Source organism: Dreissena polymorpha, chromosome 2, assembly GCF_020536995.1.
Source record: "Dreissena polymorpha isolate Duluth1 chromosome 2, UMN_Dpol_1.0, whole genome shotgun sequence".
NCBI classification, from domain to species: Eukaryota; Metazoa; Mollusca; class Bivalvia; order Myida; family Dreissenidae; genus Dreissena; species Dreissena polymorpha.
The window spans coordinates 38015130-38039430 of NC_068356.1; the positions used below are offsets into that span (position 1 = coordinate 38015130).

Sequence of the window (24301 nt, forward strand, 5' to 3'; positions counted from 1 at the left end):
TATTATATTGTATCGAGTAACAAATTGTGTGCACATATACATTGCACGGGTTGGTATTGTATTAAAGATTTATAAAGCTATTATCCATAATCCAATGTTCCTCCTATGCATATTACAGAAAGAGGAAGAGGCCAAGAAGGAAATGAGTTTCATGGAGATAATTGCTGAAGCTCGGAAATTGCGCAATCCTGAGACACATGAGGACTTAGAGGCCCCAGAGGAAGAGGCTCAAAAAGTGTAGGCTGGATTGTAACATATTCTTTATGTTTTTAATGAAAGTTAATAGCAGTAATCTTAGCTTAAAGCAAACTTTTTATACCATTCATCATGTGTGATGCAAAGTAACCATAATGGCAATAGACCATGTCAAGAGCAAATGGAAAATTTTAAGTACAGAAATGACACAAAAACACATTTCTTTTCTTACCATATCAATACATGTAATTAAATGTTCATTCCTAAATCATGCTGTTTCCTTTTGTTCTTAATGACAAAATCAAAGTGAATTCTGGCAAATTTAAATTCCATACTTTATGACAGAATATGCATATTTGTGAAGATATTCCAACTAAAAAACTGTGTTATTTTACAATTGAGGATCAATATGGGAAAACATGCTTAATGCATGTTTGTAAAGTTTCATTTAAAATTAGCCTGTGCACTCTACACAAGCTTATCAGTGAAAACACTTTCAGCTTTTAGGGCATTTTTCGTTTAAATGAAGTCTATTCTTAGCCAAAATCCAGTTTAGGAGGAAAGTGTCGTCCCTGATAAGCTTGTGCCTACTGCATAGCCTTATGTTGGACGACACTTGAAGCACATAAATTAAACCCAGTTTTCCCAGAGAGACGCACACTTTAATGCATGGTATTTCATTGTAGAGCGGTGCCTATGCAGAAGCTTGATGATTTTGGTCGGGCAGCTGTAACTTCCCATAGTCTGGCTGCCATGTTGAACTGTCTTCCTCTTGATCACCACAAGAAAGTCGCCAAGAAAATCATGACAGATTGCCAGCTATGGCTCTCAAAAATGTTCAGGTACGTGTACATGTGAAGTATTGATATGCACTGCATATCAGGACAAGGACAATGAACTTTAAAACAGAACATTGACCTTTAACATGAACTTTTAATTAATTGTTACCGTTTGATCTGTTGTGCATCTGTATACTTCCTTTTTACTCACTTTATCATTAATTATAGGAAATAAGGAATGAATTAAACAAGTAAACTTTTAACACTTTAAATAATGGACTGTAATGATATCTAATGCGCAGGCGAAAATATTACAACTGCCTTTATAAGAATGTATTTACTACTTTAATGAAGTTTGAGTTGTTTATTTCATTCAACGTGCAACAATAAAAGTTAAGAATTTTTCATACATAATTGACTGCATTCCTTACATGGTAAAGAAGTGCAGCATAGACGGCTGTTACAGTGTAATACAAATAAATATACAAGCATCCAGAGAGGGAACGTAACAGTATATAACAGGGATGAAGCTTGGTTCTTTACTCTGAAGCAAACTTAGGCATAAGTTGTAACATTTTGGGAGAGACATTACATGTGCATCATAGATTTCAGTTTCTGATAAAATGATGAATACAAAATATGACTGGTAATAATCTTTTTCATTAGAACGAATGCATCCTTCTTAAATTTTGTTTTCTTCATATGCTTCCTACATTTACTAGCAATGGACCAATAGCCAAATATAACTACTAAACTTACAGGTTTGATGAAGGCAATATTTTTTATTCGGACCACGAGTTGGACGGCCTGGTGCGTGTGTGCCGCCTGGCAATGTACCAGAAGTACCCTAGCTATGTGAAGGATGGGTTTGAGGCGCTGTATTCGCGACCTCCTGTCATCTACCTCAACTCCTCTGCTGATCCACATATCGGGGATCACCTGTGTAGGGAGGTAAGGACTGGACACTGTTATGAACTGGGCATCTTTGGCTTTGGATTTTTATACCATGAAGAATATAGTGGTTGCTTTGTTTGTCGGCCTGAATTCAAATTGTGATGGAATTGAGTTTGTGTAGTTCTGAAATGAATGTCCGGCTAATGATTTCTGTCCTATTCAATGTCCTCAGTCAGTCCTTTTGTCCCAAACACTCGTTCTTTCCGTGCGATATCTCAGTCTATGTCTCAGACACTAATTATCCGATTTTGATGAAACTTGATATGCAGGATCCCTAGGATGGATGTGCATGTTTGTCAGGTCTTTCCGTCATTTTCAAGAGAGTTATTGCCCTTTGATCAATATTTTGTCTCTTTGTTTTCTCTCCAGATCTAACACCTTGATATATTGGACCCCTATAAGGAAGACATGTACATCTTTCCGGTCCAATGCTTTCAGGGAGTTATTTACCATGGATATGTCTTTTAAGTTTTGGCTTGAGATCTCTGACACTAATGGATCTTAATGTAATTAAAATTGATACGCAGCATCACTATACCTTGGTCATGTGCATCATTGCCAGATCATTCCGGTCCTTTAATTTTTAGCTTGACTATTATATATGAAATATATATAGTGGAGCTATCCTACTCACCCCGGCATCGGCGTTAGCGTCTGCGAGCAAATGTTAAAGTTTTCGTACTACCCCAAATATTTTCTTTGTCCCTTGACATATTGCTTTCATATTTTGCATACTTGTTTACTAACATGACCCCAACCTATAAACAAGAGCAGACAACTCTATCAAGCATTTTGTCATAATTATGGCTCCTTTTCCACTTAGAATATGCAGCAAATGTTTAAGCTTTCGTACTACCCCATTTATTTTCATTGTCACTTGACATATTGCTTTGATATTTTGCATACTTGTTTACCAACATCACCCCAACCTATAAAAAAAGCAGACAACTCTATCAAGCATTTTGTCATAATTATTGCCCCTTTTATACTTAGAATATGCATATTATTGATAAATCTATGTTAAAGTTTGCGTACTACCACAAATATTTCCTATATCCTTTGACATATTGCTTTTATATGTTGCATACTTGTTTACCAACATGACCCCAACCTATAAACAAGAGCAGACCACTGTATCAAGCATTTTGACATGATTATGGCCCCTTTCACACTTTGATAATTGAACATTTTGCTTAAATTGCCATAACTTTTTTTTTTTATGATCACATTTTATGATTACTTTGACAAAACAACACTTACCTGAATACCACAATGGATTCCACCCAAACAATGCCCCACGCCCCTACCAGAATCCCTTCCCCCCCCAACCTCACCCCCCCAATTTTTTTTAAAACATCATCTAATCAATAACCACACCCCACATTATACCCCCCTCTCACCCCCACCCCCCTACTCCCCCACCCTCCTACACCCCCCCCCACCCCCCTCCCCCCCACCACCCCCCCTAATAAATACCACCACACACACATTATACCCCCCTCTCACCCCCCCCCCCCTACCCCCCCACCCCCCCTACCCCCCCACCCCCCCAAAAAAAAAAGAATTGATTTTTTTTTAAACATCATCTAATAAATTACCACACCCCACATTATACCCCACTCTCACCCACCCCACCCCCCCTACCCCCCCCTACCCTCCCCCCCCATTTTTTTTGTTTTTTTGTTTTAACATCATCTAATAAATTACCACACCCCACATTATAGCCCCCTCTCACCCCCCTACCCCCCCCCCCAAAAAAAATATTTATTTTTTTCCTTTTTTTATTTTTGAAAGATTGTCTAATAAATTATTGAATATAAACAATTTCCATATGATGGCTTACGTTATACTGTCAAGCACTCGAATAGTCGAGCGCGCTGTCCTCTGACAGCTCTTGTTTATGGAGCCATTGCCTTTTGAAAATTAGTTCAAATTTCGCATAAGATCTTGGACTCTATTGATAGAATTTTATAACACATTATATGCAGCATCTCTTCTGGGTGGACTTTTGTTTCACGTTGTTCCACTCCTATCATTTCTCATGCAGTTGTTGCCCTTTGATAAATAATATTTGAATACATTTGTTGTTACTTTGTCAGAAAGCAAAATCTAATGAACCAAAACAGTTGAATCTTTATAGAGTATCCTTACGATGTAGAGAGGAGAAAATTGTTGTGTTGTTCTTGTCCAGTGAGTTTCCTCTCTATTGTTTCCCCTTGAATGTGATTCTGTTCCAACCAATTAAGGCATATACATCGACAAAGCTTATCATTAGGAATATCAATCAGTTTCACGGATATTCTTGTTTCTGATTTGGAAATGGGGTTAGCTTTCTAATGAGGCGAATGATTCATCAACCAAACTGAGAATGGGTAAACCATTTCAAAGATTAATTGATTTTGGTGAAATTAAATTATTTTCACAATTTTAATAAATTTATTTGGGGTAGATTTTTAGTCCTTGTTAAAAATGTAAGATTACTCTGTGGAGTTATACGCCTTTATGATTTGAATTTACTCAAAGTGTGAGTTTTTCTCCTTCTGTGATTTTAAATAAATGTAATAACAAATTGTTTGTACCAACACTTTAAAAAGGCTTTTTATGCCCCCAGATCGAAAGATCGGGGGCATATTGTTTTTGGCCTGTCTGTCTGTCATTCATTCATTCATTCATTGTGTGTGTCCCAAAACTTTAACCTTGGTTAAAGTTTTGCAATAACTTTTGCATTATTGAAGATAGCAACTTGATATTTGGCATGCATGTGTATCTCATGGAGCTGCACATTTTGAGTGGTGAAATGTCAAGGTCATCCTTCAAGGTCAAAGGTAAAATATATGGCTTCAAAGTGGCGCAATAGTGGGGAATTGTGTTTCTGACAAACACATCTTTTGTTTTGCAATATACTCGCTTGAATAAACCTGTACTTTAAAATTGTAGGTACTATTGTTCAAAATATAAATGCAGTATTTGTTGGTCTCTTTTATGACTTAAATATGAGCCGCGCTCTGTGAAAAAGGGGGTTAAATGCATGTGCGTAAAGTGTCGACCCAGATTAGCCACAGGCATTCCGCACAGGCTAATCAGGGAGGACAATTTCTGCCTCAACTAGATTTTTGCTATGAAGAGACTTTTTTTTAAAGAAAAATATCATAGAAGGGGAAAGTGTGGTCCCTGATTAGCCTGCGCAGACTGTACAGGCTAATCTGGGATGTCACTTTAAGCACATGCATTAAACCTCCTTTTCACAGAGCATGGCCCATATGTTTTTCGCTCATGCTTGTAAATCTGGAAAACATGTTTTATGATGGTTTCATTTGTTTTAGCTGGGCCTACCAAAATCTTCAATTTGTACAGTGCCATGCAAAACAGTCTTGGGATCCTCTTCAAAAATGGTATGTCAATTATATATATATTTTTGTCACTTTACTCATGTCTCAGGTAACAGACTTTTTTACCATCTTAGTGTGAGATCATGAAGTTTTGCGGAGTTCTAATTGTTGCGCTTTATACGTTCCCTGCATTGCTTAAATTTTTGACCACTATGAATATTAACATATTTTAACCAATTTTACCATTAGTGAGATTGTCAGGGTTCACTTCATCTATCTATCTAAAGGAGTTCTTAGTTATTCAATGTCCCTCTTTTCTTATGTGAAAATTGATAAAGTCTTCGTATTTCAATACTCTATTGAAGTTGTTATGTCAAAACCAATATTAACTGTAGTTAAGTTTAAATCACATAAAATTAAAAACTTGAAATGTGCACCCAAATACCAGTGCGGCGTCAACATTTGCCTTGTTAACTCTCTAGAGGCCACATTTATTGTTCAATCTTCATGAAATTTGGTCAGAAGATTGCTCTCAATGAAATCTTGGATGAGTTTGAAAATGGTCACGTTTGCTTGAAAAACATGGCTGCCAAGGGGCGGGGCATTTTTCCTTATATGGCTATAGAAAAATCTTGTTAACACTCTAGAGATTACATTTATTGCCCATTCTTCATGAAACTTGGTCAGAAGATTTATCCCAATAATATCTTGGACGAGTTCGAAAATGATGCCAGTTGGTTGAAAAACATGGCCGCCAGGGGGCGGGGCATTTTTCCTTATATGGCTATAGTAAAACCTTGTTAACACTTTAGAGGCCACATTTATTTTCAGATCTTCATGAAACTTGCTCAGATGATTTGTCCCAATGATATCTTAGATGAGTTCAAAAATGGTAACCTTTGCTTGAAAAATATGGCTGCCAAGGGGCGGAGCATTTTTCCTTATATGGCTATATATGGCTATAGTAAAATCTTGTAAACACTCTAGAGGCCACATTTATTGTCTGATCTTTATGAAACTTGGTCAGAATTTAACATTCATCCCAATGATATCTTGGACGAGTCTGAAAATGATGCCGATTGGTTGAAAAACATGGCCGCCAGGGGGCGGGGCATTTTTCCTTAAATGGCTATAGTAAAATCTTGTTAACACTCTAGAGGCCACATTTATTTTCCGATCTTCATGAAACTTGATCTGATGATTTGTCCCAATGATATCTTGGATGAGTTTGAAAATGGTTACCTTTGCTTGAAAAACATGGATGCCAAGGGGTGGGGCATTTTTCCTTATATGGCAATATATGGCTATAGTAAAATGTTGTTAACACTCTAGAGGCCACATTTATTGTCTAATCTTCATGAAATTTGGTCAGAACATTCATCCCGATGATATCTTGGATGAGTTAGAAAATGATGCCAGTTGGGTGAAAAACATGGCCGTCGGGGGGGGGGGGGGGGGGGGGGGGGGATTTTTCCTTATATGGATATAGTTAAACCTTGTTAACACTCTAGAGGCCACATTTATTTTCCGATCTTCATGAAACTTGGTCAGAAGATTTGTCCCAATGATATCTTGTATGAGTTCGAAAATGGTTTTGGTTTCTATAAAAACATGGCCACCAGGGGTCGGGGCATTATTTTTCCTTATATGGCTATATATGGCTTTTGTAAAACCTTGTTAACACTCAAGAGGCCACATTTATCGTCCAATCTTTATGTAATATGGTCAGATGATTTGTCCCAATGATATCTTGGATGAGTTCAAAAATGGTAACCTTTGCTTGAAAAACATGGCTGCCAAGGGGCGGGGCATTTTTTCCTTACATGGCTATATATGGCTATCGTAAAATCTTGTTAACACTCTAGAGACCACATTTATAGTCCGATCATCATGAAACTCGGTCAGACAATTCATCCCAATAATATCTTGGACAAGTTCAAAAATGATGCCAGTTGGTTGAAAAACATGGCCACCACAGGGGCGGGGCATTTTTCCTTATATGGCTATAGTATAACCTTGTTAATACTCTAGATGTCACATTTATTTTCCGATCATCATGAAAGTTGGTCAGAAGATTTGTCCCAATGATATCTTGGATGAGTTTGAAAATGGTTTTGGTAGCTTTAAAAACATGGCCACCAGGGGCGGGGCATTTTTACTTATATGGCTATATATGGCTATAGTAAAACCTTGTTTACACTCTAGAGGCCACATTTATTGTCCAATCTTCATGAAACTTGGTCAGATGATTTGTCCTAATAATATCTTGTTATCTCAGGTGAGCAACTTTGGGCCTTTCAGGCCCTCTTGTTTGCCTATATTTTTGATAGTAATTTTTTGTTCTGTTAAATAGCAAGCAAACGATTGCTGACATTTATACTGTCCTGTTCTCAGCATGTAAAGTGTGGGTGTTTTAAATTCAATGAAACAAATTTGTAGTGCATAGAACAGAGAGATCTTTTTGTCTGTACAACTGTTTTGTAGTAGATAACATTAATTTCAGGATGCAGCCCACATGTTATCCGTTTAAATACATGCAAGCTTTTTTTGTTTTTATTGGTCCTATAAATAGCCATTTTTATTGTTACAAGTACTAGTATGATTGTAAAATGTGTTATACATTGTATAATAAGTAGAACTGGTGCTAGTATTCTGGTAGCTTATGCTTTGCAAGACCGCAAACAAAAGAAAGAAATATTTCAAACATAATTTTTAGCTCGGCTGTTTTCGGAGAAAACCCGAGGTAATGTCATAGCCAGCTCGTCGTGTCCGCCGTCCGTGTCAAGGTTTGTAAAGGTTTTTAACATTGGCTCTAAATTCAAAGTCCTTCCACCTACAACTTTGAAACTTCATATGTAGATGCACCTTGATGAGTTCTACACGCCACACCCATTTTTGGGTCACTAGGTCAAAGGTCAAGGTCACTGTGACCTCTTAAAAAAAAAAAAAAAAATTCTGACAAGCAGCCAAGCGTGGCACCCGTTATGCGGTGCTCTTGTAATTTACATTATTTTAATTTACATAATATACTGATTTTGTACATGTTGACAGTTTTTTTTCACAACTTGCCATATTGATTGCTTTCATTATGGATTACAATTTTAAAGCGGGTATATACGATTTTTTATATGCGTTTAATTGTAATATATTGATAAAATATGTTACAATTACACAAAATAGACAAGAAAAATTATACATTAAAGCTGAATTTCATAAAATGCAGCAAAGACAAATTAGTGGCCTGAGCCGATTGTGACGAACATATTGTCCTACAATAACCGAAGCATTCGTCTTTGTATTTGGATTGGAGTTAGTGTTCGTGTGTCGTATGAATAGATATCGTTGCAGGAATTCAGATAAACCGTTAAACTAAGTTTAGGTTCACATCGTACATGTATGATATACATGCTGGCGAATTCGGCTGTACAGCCGTTTTCAATTTCAGAATTAAATATCTGGCTTTTTTTGCATTTTTCGACACATGTTCTTCTTAACATTTATTTTAATTTATATTGAAATATATATATAATAAGTTTTTTTACACATTTTATATAAATTCATAAATATTTGACAAAATCATATACCTGCTTTAAAACAATATTAAATAAATAAAAAGCTGTATGTTACAAACATATGTCCAGTCAAATATTCCTACTATATGTTGAGTTATGTATGGGCTTTATCTGATACTGTGCGGTGCATGTTTTTATTGCAATAAACAAGCTTTCATAATAAGGCATTCCAACTGTGTCTTGACAGATTGGGCATGACATTGATATACAGATGAGATTTTGCTTTAAAAATGAAATTTAAATTGTACAAATTGACTACCATGCAAATATGTCAGGAATTTAATTTGCGCAAAATTTAAACCCTGAAAATGTAAGTGCTTTCACAGTATACTTTTAACATATAAGTGAGTAGTATATCACTCACATTTAGGTATGTAACATGAATCTCCATGCATCATAATTGTTTTTTTCCACTTTTATAACAGTTTTCTGTTAGTTAACATTTTTGTTTGATTGTTCATTTTAAGAGGCCAAACAAACATGAGCAAATGGTAAGGTGATATAATACGCATGTCCCTACTCCAATAAATACCTGCTTTATGCTGGCTCGGGATTGGCTATTCTGCTTAGTTGAGTTTATGCATCATATAACATCATGCTACATTATAATTTTGGTTAATCAGTCAAATTGCAAAATTATGTTAAAATGGTTAACTAGTTGCAATAATCCAACTCCCAGGTATTGACCCTCTTGGTCGCTGGCAGTTACAGCCGATAATCGCTTTTTCATGGAAAGTTGGAACCTTGAATCCAGGTGGCACTATAATTGGTAATATTTGCAACATAAACTTTTTTCTTGCATATATAATCACAAACAGTTCATAAACATATCACTGATGTGCAAATTAAAACAACTGACGTAATATGGTGTGCTCACATAAAAATGGCAAACATGTCAAGGGTTCATGAAAATGTGTTCGTTTTTTTCAATGGACAAAGCTGAGTATTCCAAATTTGAAAATACGTGATTGACTATCTCTGGAATCTCCGAGATAGATCTTGTGTCTAATCAACTATTGTAATACACTGACTATATTCAGATCCTCCGCAACATAGATCGAATCGTCAATTCAAAACTTTGGCTTTCAGTTTGATAACATGATTTTTTAATAAGTTTTTGTGTGTGGATTATTTCTCCACAAATGACATGCAAATTGACGTCCATTCTTACAGTTATTGTGTTTGTTATTATGTAATAGGTTGATTGAACTCAATTTTATAGACATATGCAAGACATAATTTTTTTACATGAAAAAAGCTGTTATCTGGAAGAACTTTGAGCTGTATGTATGTACTCCTAAAAGCTCAAAGCATTCAAGAAGAACTAATTGATTAACTTGATTTTTGTTACTATTGATAATGTGTTAAGACAGGGTGAATGATTTAAAATAAGTAAATATTTTTCCTTCACAATACAGACACCTTTGATAACTTGAGCATGTCTGTCTTAGAGCAACTTTTAGTTTAGTCTGGAAAAATAAGGCTTAATGCAAATGCTGTTCAACAGTCTTTGCTTTTATGGATTTTTATGTCCCCCACCACTAAAGTGGGGAACATATTGTTTTTGCCCTGTCTGTTGGTCTGTACGTCGGGCTGTCTGTTGGTTTGGTCAAACTTTAACATTTGCCATAACTTTTGCAATATTGAAGATAGCAACTTCATATTTGGCATGCATGTGTATCTCATGGAGCTGCACATTTTGAGTGGTGGAAGGTGAAGGTCATCTTTCAAGGTCAAAGGTAAAAAAAAAAAAAAAAAAAAAAGTCAAAGCGGCGCAGAAGGGGACATAGTGTTTCTGACAAACACATTTTTTGTTTTGTTTAAAGGTAGTGTCTTCTTAGCAAAAATCCATTCTAGGCAGAAAATGTTGTTCCTGATAAGCCTGTGCAGACTGCACAGGCTAATCTTGGACTACACTTCACACACATTCATAAAGCCCAGTTTGCCTGCGGTATTGACAAATGATGGAATATCTAGTTTCTTAAAACTTGTAGAATGGCTTTTTGGCTGACATTTATACATGAATGTGTTTATTCTATATATATATATTTGAAAATATTAGATGTTGCCCATGGATAATATATTAATTAAAAGATTAACCTTTTACCAATCGTGTGCGTTTCACATTTTACTTTATGGATATTTTTTTTCTTTTAAGTCAGTTGAATAAGTATTTAATAACAAATATTGTAGATAAATATATCTTTTTTTTAGATATATGGACTTTGTTCGTGATTTTAATTTTTGCTCTAATTTTGTTTTTTATGCTCCCCGAAATAAAATTTCGGCGGAGCATATAGTTGCCAGTTTGTCCTTCCTTCCTTCCTTACTTCCTTACTTCCGTCACACTTTTGTTACAGTTTCTCATAGCACCTTCAATACTTAACCGATCTCTTTCATATTTGGCATGTAGGTACCTTGCATGGACCTCTACCTTTTTATGAGGTTTGAGGTCACTGGGGTCAAGGTCAAGGTCACTGAGGCTAATAATAGATTATTCTGTCACACTTTTGTTACAGTTTCTCATAGTACCTTCAATACTAAACCGATCTCTTTCATACTTGACATGTAGGTACCTTGCATGGACCTCTACCTTTTGATGAGGTTTGAGGTCACTGGGGTCAAGGTCACCTAGGCTAATAATAGACTTCCTTCCGTCACACTTTTGCTACCGATTCTCACAGCGCCTTCAATATTTTACCAATCGCTTTCATATTTGGCATGTAGGTACCTTGCATGGACCTCTACCTTTTGATGAGGTTTGAGGTCACTGGGGTCAAGGTCACCGATGCTAATAATAGACTTCCTTCCGTCACACTTTTGCTAGCGCCTTCAATACTTTACCAATCGCTTTCATACTTGGCATGTAGGTACCTTGCATGGACCTCTACCTTTTGATGAGGTTTGAGGTCACTGGGGTCAAGGTCACTGAGGCTAATAATAGACTTCCTTCCGTCACACTTTTGCTACCGTTTTTCATAGCGCCTTCAATACTTTACCAATCGCTTTCATATTTGGCATGTAGGTACCTTGCATGGACCTCTACCTTTTGATGAGGTTTAAGGTCACTGGGGTCAAGGTCACTGAGGCTAAAAATAGACTTCCTTCAGTCACACTTTTGCTACTGTTTCTCATAGCGCCTTCAATACTTTACCAATCGCTTTCATATTTGGCATGTAGGTACCTTGCATGGACCTCTACCTTTTGATGAGGTTTGAGGTCACTGGGTCAAGGTCACCGAGGCTAATAATAGATTTTTTAGGTGTTTATTAACACATACATTGACAAAGCGCATCATCGGGGAGCATCCATCAGTTGCACTGATATTCTTGTTTTTAATTGTTTTGGAATTCATATTATTGGGAATGTTTATGTCCTATTTATGTTATTGATTGGAGCATGGTGTTGGTTGAATGTCTGCCTTTATCCTTGAAATCCTAGAGCTGTGCAGTCAGAAGCATTATAAGCCTACTTTTACCAAAATCAGGCTTAAATAATAAATTGTGTTTGTTGATAGTCCAGACATATGCAAGGTCTAGTATTTAGTAAATATTGAAGCTGTAATAGCTTTTTGCAGTCAAAATATTTTCACTGTTATTTTCAATAATTTATTAATGAAGCTTTTTAACCATTCATTATGGCATAATTATAAGCAGTAGCTAGTAGCATGCAACTGACACCATGTATTTGTGAGCATTTATGGGATTGTGCTGTAATTAAATTACATTTTATTTGGAATGTTTTGTGCATGTTAAAAAAATGCATAGGTCATTGACAATGAATATTACCCACTTAACATAAGCTATGAACAGTTTATAATTAGTTTACCAACTGATTGTTTATAAAAAAAAAGAACAGATTGTAAATAATAAATAATTAAAGTTGCAGTTGCATAGATAACTGCATATTTATCCAAAAGTATTCAAGCCTAAACAAAATGAAATTCAATAACTGTGCAGTTAATCATGTGTATTTCAGGACACAGATATATTGGACAAGCTGATCATGGATGATATTGCTGCAGCTAAGACACCTGTGGCAGTGATGGCGTATGCTGGTGTGTAGTAGATTTGGCCTTTATTATCTTTTAACCTGGAAACAGTTTGTATGCTTCAAGGACTTAATTAGTATTTCCATTTTCACACTTGATACCTTTATTTAATGAGGTATAATTATGCAGAATCCTTAAGCAATACTTTTCTACAGTTGCATGAAAGGGACTCACAGTTTGGTGTAATAGGTAAAAAAAGAATGGATGTAATATATTCAAACAAGAAAACATTGCACTCCTGACCAATACACATGTTGAAAATATATGTGTGTTTATTGATAATCCTTAAAATGCAATTCTTTTCAGCAATAATTAAGCACTAATGTGTATTACAGGCTTAGATTACACTACAAATATTGACAGCCTGCATGGTATTATGGTATGAGTTAGCTTTTGCCTCTAGAGGTACTGGGTTTGATCACCAGAGCAGGCTTTATATTTTATGATATATTTTTTGTAGTTATTACAATTATTAAAAAATATTCCAAATATTTCAGTTTTTTAAGTTAAATTATTTAATCCTTTACCACTTAGATAACTATTTAGACACAGCTGTAGTCCTTTAGAAAGTTAAATTTAATTTAAGACCTTTCTTACTGGATTCAAGTTTAAAAGGCTTCATTTCCAACCCTTAGATACTGGTGAGCAGCAAACAGCATAAAACCTGAACAGACTGCGAGTTACTTGGTTGTTCTGGTATTATGCTGTTTTCACATAGCCATTTTCACTTTGCTTCTGAGTGGGAAAGGGTTAAGGACATTAAAAAAACAAACTTAATGTGTGAAAAAGTCCCTCTATCCTTTGATTCTTTTGAATGATACAAGAAACTTAATGTGATTGTCAGGTACTCCGAATATTGGACATGTTGATGACATAGAAGAACTGCAGGGAATCTGCAAGAACAGAAACATCTGGATGCATGTGACAGGGTAGGGACTCCATCCATCAATTCAGAGGTTTTCAGCTGGTAGCTTTGCTGCTGTTCACCTGTTTGCTTTTAACCCAGTGTGAAAGAAGTAGTTAATAATGCTGTGTATGTCTACATGTTTGCATAGTTTTCAAATTTCAAATACTTTCTTACTATAATGAGGGTATTTTACTTGGCAAGTTTAATTCTTCACGCTTGTAATCACTGTCTGGATGTCCTGCAGGTACCAGGAAACATTGAATTCTAATAAATCTTGTAAATTTAGAGGAAGCACAAATATGTATACAAGAGGGCATCAACAAATGGCTCATAGAATAGAAATTGTTTGCCTGTGGTTATAAAAATGGAGAAATTCAAATTTGTTTTCAATGCACAAAAGTATATCATGGGACTGTCCAAACATGTATACGTTTTTGGTTTTCTATCTGTTGTAATTTCTAACAAACATTCTAGTGTCACAAACTTCATTCCTCTTGTTAAACATTTAAACCATATTCTCTGATTTGTTACCATATTGATATATTTACCTTCCTATCATTTTCAGAGACAGTGTAGCTCTTCTGGCCCTCATACATCCCCCAGGCAACGTGTATCAGGCCCGTCTGGGAGACAGTATCACGGTTACCATTGGAACATGGCTGGGTATTCCAGCTCTCCCTGTGGCAGTATCCTTCAGTCTTGAAAACATCAGCATATGAGCTGGGAAAACTGGGCTAAATGCATGTGCATTAAATGTTGTTCAAGATAAGCCCGGGCTGTCCGCATTTTTGGCCTAAGCTGGATTTTCTTTTAGAAGAGACCTATTTAATACGAAAACTCCATAAAAGGAAAGTGTCGCTGATGCTAAGCCCAGTTTTCTCCAAAAGAGGCTTATATATGCCATTTTCTTGTATTATCTACCAACTATTCACATATGCACTTGTTATTCAATAATAACAATTTTTTTCATCAAGTTCCAAACAATATAATTTGAAAAACATTATTAACTGAAACACCCACAAATCAAATTATTTACCATAACCTGACCTTTAACATGGTGACACTCAATTATCAAAATTGTCTGGATGCTTTTCTAATGATTTCTTGGCTAATGATTAGCTGTTCTAATAATGGCTTCCGAAAGACAAATCCATATCTGGAGGCATGAGTGGGGGTGTCGGCTGAACTACATGTGGGTGTTTTCATCCGTCAGATAATTAGAAAAGGAAAAAATAAACAAACATCGGAATCTTCTGATGCATTTTGATTATTTTTTTTTTCAGTGATTTGACTCCATTTGCATAACTGTCATAACAGAATTTGGGCGACATATTAAAGGGGCCTTTTCACAGATTGTGGCATTTTTTAACTTATTCATTAAATGCTTTATATCGATAAATGTAAACATTGGATCGTAAAAGCTCCAGTAAAAAATCAAGAATAAAATTAAAAAAAGGAAAAGAACAATGCCCGGACCAGGTTTCGAACTAGTGACCCCTGGAGTCCTGCCAGAGTCCTGAAGTAAAAACGCTTTAGCCTACTGAGCTATTCCGCCGAGTACACATGCTGAACGTATTTTATACCTTATATAAGCAATCTTCGTAGTTTCACAAAATTTAACGACAAAAACAGAACTCTCCAAATTATTCAATCGTTTCGCGTTGCAACGCTTTATAATTTTTAGGTTTTAAAATCGTCAAAAGATGCATATAATGGCTCTATTAGACCATGGTAAATGTTCAGTATTACTGTTTCCTCACAAATATCATAACTAAAACGAAAATTTGCGAATCTGAAACAACTTTTTTCAATTTTGTCAATTTACCAAAGCGTGAAAAGATCCCTTTAAATTCATCAATGTCAGTGTCGTATTTTCACATTTCATAGGGAGTTTGATTTGGTCTGGTGATGCAACAACGTTAAATTGTTGATATCAATAATAAGTTATTATTCAATAGCCACTTAATTGATAGTAACGACAGAATTAATAAGAAACTACAATTTCTGCACTGAAACACATGTGATTTATAAACAGTGTTTATCCTTCTGTATATTTTATCAATTGTGATAAGTCAAAATGATAGGAAAATGGAACAATTGAAAGAGGAAATTGAATAATATTAATTTTTTTAATGAATTAGAGTTTTACATCTGGTTGAACTGTTACACATTTGGTTTGAAAATAACACCTTTGGTTACTTCAGTTATCAGTTTGTGTTTTTTCCCCATAATCATCTTGTTAGTAAGTATTTGCACCAGAAATAATTTGTGTTTGGATGAATTGATAATATGACAATATTGTAATTTGGAGGACGTCTACTGGTACATATCAATTATATGTTTTTATAAATGTTCTAAATGTTATTTGTTGCAAATAACAGTTTTCATTACATTTAATATGAAATGAAATGTTATGAAAATACAATTGTCAAAATTTGAATCAAGAACAAAATTCCATTTACAGTTATTGCATACCACAAATACCACATATTATTGCACAGTTGTCAGCTGCTTGTTTAAGTATGTGTCCTTTGTAATTGTTATCCTGCTATGCATATATGCTTGTAATTCTTTTTAAAATAGTGGAACAAAACTATACAAATAACTGCGACCTTAACCTCTTAACCTAGACAATGTTTAAGCTGGCTGACCCCAACCTTGTTCACTCTGCCAACTTGACCTCGTTTGACCCCAGACAGAGGCTGACCTGTCTGCCCTTGTGGGTGGTCCTTCAGAGTCTGGGTATAGAGAACATTGAGGAGAGGATCAGTCAGTCGTGTGAACTGGTAGGTGAAAATTGCATGGGGTGCATCATGGGAGACATGGCTTTATGCATATGAGCCTTGCTTTTGGAAAATGGGTCTTAATGCATGCTAGAAGTGTCATCTAAGAGTAGCCTGTGCAGTCTTCACAGGCTAATCAGTAATGACACTTTGCATAGACTCGATTTTTTTATGTGAATGTCTTTAAATGAAAAATTCCATATAAGAAAATGATATCCCTAAGTAACCTGTGGGAACTGCACAGGCTAATCTGGGATGACATTTTGCGCACATGCATTAAGCCCCATTTTCTTAGACCAGGTCTCATGTTAAAGTATAGTAGGGCTTTCTCTTTCTGCCTTTACGAATTATGGTATTTTCTGGTATTTTCTGTTGCAAGATATTTTGCAAGATATTCCCCCCACACCCAGCTGTCCACTGTGGGACTACACTTTCAGTCTTGTAGGCCAAAGACATGCCTTTAAATAAGTTGTTAGTGGTAGTTTTATAATGCAAATCATATTGTCAATGAAAGACCAATCTATCAAATTATTGATTCATACAATATTATTTGAAATTTATGAAGAGCATGTGATAAACCGTAAACTACAATGAATGGTAATACATGTATAACCTGTGGTGTTACACTTCACATTGTCCAAAGTCCATTGGCTTGACCATGCCATGGGGCAATGATGATAGATTCCTGAATGGTCTGTTAAAAATCATTTACAAAACTCACCAGTTCCTACACCATGGGCTCAAGTAAAGCATCATTTTATTTCCTCCCTTGTGGCATGGCTATGTATATCGATTTTAAATTGAGTTAAAAAATCAATAAGAAAACTTGCACTTAACTAAAAGAGGAATAGTTTTTGGGTTACAACTGTTGTGTTTGGGTAAACAAACGAAGTGTTATGCATATAATTTCAGTGGCTACTGTTTTCAACGATAGAAGCGATCAATGCCTAACAACTAACTAACCAAGATCAGAGGTCAACATGCAGTTATATAGAACTTGGGGGGTGGAGCGTTGCTACGCTAGGCGCGGCGTAGAGACATAATCTAAATACACCGCAACAACTGTTCCGTTTAAATTAAATTTAGTTATAGAAGACAAGAGGTGTATCTTGTTGTATATGGAATATTATTACTGGAAACTTTTTTGTAGGCTGATGCCATGTTTGAAGAGCTGTCCAAGATTAAAACCATTGTACAGTTTGTAAGTACAGGCATATTTTATTACAATCATTGTCACTATACTAGTTTGTTAGATTTATATATCTTTGTATGCCAATATTCAATGCAGCATTTTGTAATATGCTTTATATAGTGAAAAAAAAAGAATTTAAACCTGTTGAAGCCAGTTGCATAACACTTATGATACTGGGGTTTAAACCAATATGATTGAAACTTATGCTAAAATACCTTGCATGATTTTCTTGTGAATTTGTAAATTTAAAATTTGCTTTTTCTTGTCTATTGTTTTTTATACAAACAGATTTAAAAAGTCACATTTGCCAAAATGATTAAATATGATTGGCTTTATTTCTCAATTATTTAAACTCTGTTCTAGAGCCGAGACACTTCAAAGAATAAGGAGAGAGTAGTGCGTTCCATTACTGAACTCATTTCAAAGGCCATATCATCACTGGTATGTAAAACATATAATATTGTGGTTGGTTCTTGACCTCTTCACATTTTTAGCTCGGCTGTTTTCGGAGAAAACCCGAGGTATTGTCATAGCCAGCTCGTCGTCCGGCGTTTGCTGTCCTACGTCTGCCGTCCGCCGTGCTAAAAACCTTAACATTGGCTCTTAAAATCAAAAAGCTTCCACCTACAACTTTGAAACTTCATATGTAGATGCACCTTGATGAGTTCTACATGCCACACCCATTTTTGGGTCACTAGGTCAAAGGTCAAGGTCACTGTGACCTCTAAAAAATAATAAAAAATTCTTGACAATCTTTCATTTATTCAAAACTGCACCTGCAGCCAAGTGTTGGCACCTGTTATGCGGTGCTCTTGATACAGCATATTACAGTACTGCTTATTTTGAAAATACATTACAATTATTTAAGAGATAGTGAATGATAATGATATTAATTTATTGTGTAAATTTGTCTTCATTAATTTAATAATGTTATACAACAGAATTTGCTGTTTACTTGGATTAAAAACATGAATGCTTGATGGGATTTATGTTTTTTAAGCTTAATATTGAGCTGGTCTCTGTGCAAGCCTGTCTTAATGCATGTGCCTAAATTATTGTCCCAGGAAAGCCTGTGCATTGCTCAAAGGCTAATCAGGGACGACTTTTTTGGCCATGATTTAATTTTCGTTCAGAAGAGATTGACTTCAAACAAAAAATCCATAAAAGCAGAAAGTGTGGACTGCACAAACTAATCTGGGATGCTACTTTACGCCAGTTTAGCAGGACACAGCTCTATTTTTTGATGAATTTCAGATGGCATCAGATGTTCCTTCTACAACCGTTGTGTTCCGGTACGCAGAAGACAAATCTGAATCATCCAGTACGTACCACTTTTGCCCATGTAGCCACTGTCCAATGTAGCTGATTTCTGTTCATTTTTTTTTTTTTTACGTGTTGATAACCCTGAAACAAATTGTAGATCTGTAACCATTTTGGTTTGGGTTTTATAAATTTAAATCTAGCGTTAGCTAAAATTGAATATAATTTGTAGCTGACCATAATCATAAAAGGCACTATGTTTTTAAACTTATTGCAGTCTTGAATGTAATGTTTGTTATGATTTTTATGTATTCATCAATCTGATGTATGCAGGTATCCATCAAGGGGCAATATGACAGCTAATAAAGTGTCGTATATTGCTAATTCATACTTTTAGCATTTTTTATTGAGCTTTTGGCATAGCTGATGGAACATTAAAAATATGTTTACTAACTTGGCAGACTTGTCTGTTCATTCGATTTTGCACCCAGTCGAGTGATGTTGGTACCTGTGTGGATAATTATTTAGTGTACTACATTTAATGTATGCCATATTGTTGTAGCTATTGCGGTGGCCCCATATGCCATGGGGGCTGGTGTGGAGGAGGAGGAGGAGACAGAGGAGGACAGGCAGAGAAAGCACAACTACTATAACTCACTCAATATCTGGGTAACTATGGCAACACTGCTACATCTCTCTCAATATCTGGGTAACTATGATAATCACACTACCACTAACTCAATATATTCATAAATATGGCAACACTGCTTCAACTCACTCAATATCTGGGTAACTATGTTAATACTATTACAACTAACTCAATATATTAGAAACTATGGCAACACTCCCAACAACTCATTTAATATCTGGGTAACTATGGAAACACTACTACAACTCACTTAATATCAATATCTGGGTAAATATGGCAACACTACTACCACTCACTCAATATTTGGGTAACTATGATAACACTATTACAACTAACTCAATATATTAGTAACTATGGCAACACTCCAACAACTCATTCAATATTTGGGTAAATATGGCCACACTACTACAACTCACTCTAATTCTGGGTATGGAAACTCACTCTATATCTGGGTGTGAAAACTCACTCTATATCTGGGTGTGGAAACTCGCTCAATATCTATGTATGACTACAACCCACTCAACATCTGGGTATGAAAACTCACTCAACATCTGGGTATGAAAACTCACTCTATATCTGGGTATGGAAACTCACTCTATATCTGGGTGTGGAAACTCGCTCAATATCTATCTATGGCTACAACTCACTCAATATCTGGGTATGGCTACAACTCACTCAACATTTGGGTATGGAAACTCACTACATCTTGGTATGGAAACTCACTCTTTATCTGGGTGTGGAAACTTGCTCAATATCTGGGTATAGCTACAACTCACTCAACATCTGGGTATGGCTACAACTCGCTCAACATCTGGATATGACTACAACTCGCTCAACATCTGGGTATGGAAACTCACTCAATATCTGGGTATGGAAACTCACTCAATATCTCGGTATGGAAACTCACTCAATATTTGGGTATGGAAACTCACTCAACATCTGGGTATGAAAACTCGCTCAACACCTGGGTATGGAAACTCACTAGATATCTGGGTATGGAAACTCACTCAACATCTTGGTATGGCTACAACTCAACATATGGGTATGAATACAACTCACTCAACATCTGGGTATGGCTACAACTCACTCAACATCTGGGCATGGCTACAACTCACTCAATATCTGGGTATGGAAGCTTTATCAATATCTAGGTATGGCTACAACTCACTCAATATCTTGGTATGGCTACAACTCACTCAATATCTTGGTATGGCTTGAAGTCACTTAATATCTGTGTATGGCTACAACTCACTCAATATCTGGGTATGGCTACAACTCACTCAACATCTGGGTATGGCTACAACTCACTCAGCATCTGGGTATGGCTACAACTCACTAAATATCTGGGTATGGCTACAACGCACTCCATATCTGGGTATGGAACTCACTCAATATCTGGGTATGGCTACAACTCACTCAATATCTGGGTATGGCTACAACTCACTCAATATCTTGGTATGACTACAACTCACTCAATATCTTGGTATGGCTTCAACTCACTTAATATCTGTGTATGGCTACAACTCACTCAATATCTGAGTATGGATACAATTCACTAAATATCTGGGTATGGCTACAACTCACTCAATATCTGGGTATGGAAACTCACTCTACATCTGGGTATGGATACAATTCACTCAATATCTGGGTATGGCTACAACTCACTCAATATCTGGGTATAGCTACAACTCACTGAACATCTGGGTATGGCTGCAACTCACTCAATATCTGGGTATGGATACAATTCACTGAATATCTGGATATGGCTACAACTCACTCATTATCTGGAAATGGCTACAACTCACTCAACATCTGGGTATGGCTACAACTAACTCAATATCTGGGTATGCAAACTCACTCAATATCTGGGTATGGCTACAACTCACTCAATATCTTGGCGTGGCTACAGCTCACTTAATATCTGGTTATGGAAACTAACTCAATATCTGGGTATGGCTACAACTCATTCAATATGTAAGTATGGCTGCAACTCACTCCATATCTGGGTATGGCAACAACTCATTCAATATCTGGGTTTGGCAACAACTCATGCAATATCTGGGTATGGCAACAACTCTCAATATCTGGTAATGGCTACAACTCTCAATATCTGGGTATGGCAACAACTCACGCAATATCTGGTAATGGCTACAACTCTCAATATCTGGTAATAGCTACAACTCTCAATATCTGGGTATGGCTACAACTCACTTAATATCTGGTAATGGCTACAACTCTCAATATCTGGGTATTGCAACAACTCACTCAATATCTGGGTATGGCTACAACTCTCTCAATATCAGGGCATAACATCAACTCAGTCAATATCTGGGTATAGCTACCACTCTCAATATCTAGGTATGGCTACAACTCACTCAATATCAGGCTTAAACAACCACTCAGTCAATATCTTGGTATGGCTACAACTCTCTCAATATCAGGGTATAACAACAACTCGGTCAATATCTGGTTATGTTTACAACTTACTCAACATCTGGGTATGGCTACAACTCACTCAATATCTGGGTATGGCTACAACTCACTCAATATCCGGGTAAAGCTACAATTCACTCAATAACGTGTTATGGCTACAACTCACTCAATATCGAGGTATTGCAACAACTCGTTTAATATCTGGTTATGTTTACAACTTACTCAGCATCTGGGTATGGAAACTCACTCAATATCTGGGTATGGCTACTATTCACTCAATATCTGGGTATGGCTACAACTCACTCAATATCTGGGTATGGCTACAACTCACTCAATATCTGGGTATGGCTAAAACTCAGTCAATATCTGGGTATGGCTACAATTCACTCAATATCTGGGTATGGCTACAACTCACTCAATATCTAGGTATGGCTACAACTCACTCAATATCTGGGTATGGCTACAACCCACTCAATATCTGGGTATGGCTACAACTCACTCAATATCTGGGTTGGCTACAACTCACTTAATAACTTGGTATGGCTAAAACTCTCAATATTTAGGTATGGCTATATTTCACTCAATACATGTATCAGGGTATGACTACAACTCAGTCAATTTCTGGGTATGACAGCACTACTACAATTCACTTAATATCTGGGTACAGTAAATTTTGAGACAAGCTTCTATAGGTCTATAATTATTATTTTTGTATAATCAAAAGGCAATGACTCTTAAGTGCTTGGCATTATTTGTGTAAAGCAACGCTTCTACAACTAAATGAATATTTGGCTATAGCAACAGTGGAGGCCTATGGATATAATAGTGTTGGTCTTTGCTTCTTTTACGGTCAACTACATAAATAAATGCCACATGTGTCTTTGCAATTCAGTTTTTGAAAGTCTGGTTTCTTAACAGCTTGCAGAGAGTCTTCAGGCAGATAATCCCTGTGTGGAGATAACTCTTGTGGATCTGGAAAGGGAGGGAACTTGCATGAAGTTTGCTCCCCTGCAATCTGCTCAAAGTAAGCAAGTGTTTGCTAAATTGCTTTTGTTTGTTCTTTTATTTGCATTTTGCACCATTTTCAACATTATTTAAAATAGGTCAGTTAAACTCAGTCAAATCATACTTTTCCTGGTCTAGCAGTTTTTCCAGTAATAAGTGCATAGTAACTTGAATCTGCTTTGCTTGAATCAGAGGGAGGTTACGAATGGCTATACAAATGAGTCATGTTCTGAGAAAACTGGGCTTAATGCATGTGCGTAAAGTGTTGTCCAGATTAGCCTGTGCAGTCAGCACAGGCTAATCAGGGATGACACTTTCCGCCTAAATTGGATTTTTGCTAAGAAGAGACTTCATGTAAACAAAAAAATCTCATGAAAGCGGAAAGTGTCGTCCCTGATTAGCCTGTGCAGACTGCACAGACTAATCTGGGACGACACTTCACGCACAAGCATTATGCCCAGTTTTCTCAGAACGCTACTCAAATTATTTCATGACCAAAACATCACACACAAATTATGTGGCTGGGCAAAGAATCCAACCTGCAAGCCTCTGTTTACCAAGTTTCTGTTTGGAACTTGAATTCATTTTGCAACCTTTATCATACTTGATTGTCAATGATTTTTAAAATGAACATGCATTAAAATTAGGAGTTTGCATGCTAAAGAATTGAGCAGTAAAGGCCTACATGAAAGGTTTTTTCATGTTTTAGTTTAGTTCTCATTGATACAACTTTTCAAATGAACATCTATGTTTCTGTTGATTAACTTTTCAGTTATTGGAACTACAAGAGAAGATGTGGTAGACTTTGTTAAGTCCTTAAAATCACAAATTGTAAGTATTGATTCTGTCTTATTAGACAGAATTATAATTTGTATGAAAATGCATTTCTGTAAATCCTAACAACGCAATTAGAAACAAGACAGATAACTTCAAAATCTTACATACCCAGTATTGGTTAAATGTCTGTAAATCCTATTTCTCTGAAAAAAATATTCTTAAACAATCTTCATGTATTGGATTCTGATGTCTGCTTGATAAAAAAGTTTATTGAAGCATGTTTGTTCTTCTATTCAGAGTATATTGGATGCAACTGTGCTGAACTATGAAAGGTTCCGCCATGTGACATCTGATCAGGAGAACTTGCGATTGGTGGACATTCAAAACTGGGCGGGACTGGGGGCTGTGCAGTAAG

General features: G+C 36.2%; 1 protein-coding gene across 3 annotated transcripts in view; it reads left to right on the top strand.

The window, feature by feature from the left end:
• The window catches only part of LOC127866658 (putative pyridoxal-dependent decarboxylase domain-containing protein 2), a 55470-nt gene that overhangs the window by 12836 nt on the left and 18333 nt on the right, over positions 1-24301 (top strand). For 2 of the 3 annotated variants that reach the window (XR_008043062.1, XM_052407372.1), the window contains exons 5-20: positions 119-237; positions 882-1037; positions 1736-1925; positions 5252-5320; positions 9297-9320; positions 12808-12886; positions 13725-13809; positions 14353-14473; positions 16418-16573; positions 17721-17771; positions 18126-18203; positions 19017-19083; positions 19585-19691; positions 23023-23128; positions 23882-23940; positions 24184-24296. Coding sequence is in view for 2 of the 3 variants with exons in the window: in XM_052407372.1 (XP_052263332.1) it covers positions 119-237; positions 882-1037; positions 1736-1925; positions 5252-5320; positions 9297-9320; positions 12808-12886; positions 13725-13809; positions 14353-14473; positions 16418-16573; positions 17721-17771; positions 18126-18203; positions 19017-19083; positions 19585-19691; positions 23023-23128; positions 23882-23940; positions 24184-24296 (1580 nt within the window). In the remaining variant the exon portion in view is untranslated. The remainder of the gene's footprint in view (positions 1-118; positions 238-881; positions 1038-1735; positions 1926-5251; positions 5321-9296; positions 9321-12807; positions 12887-13724; positions 13810-14352; positions 14474-16417; positions 16574-17720; positions 17772-18125; positions 18204-19016; positions 19084-19584; positions 19692-23022; positions 23129-23881; positions 23941-24183; positions 24297-24301) is intronic. The other variant, XM_052407373.1, reaches the window with a different exon arrangement.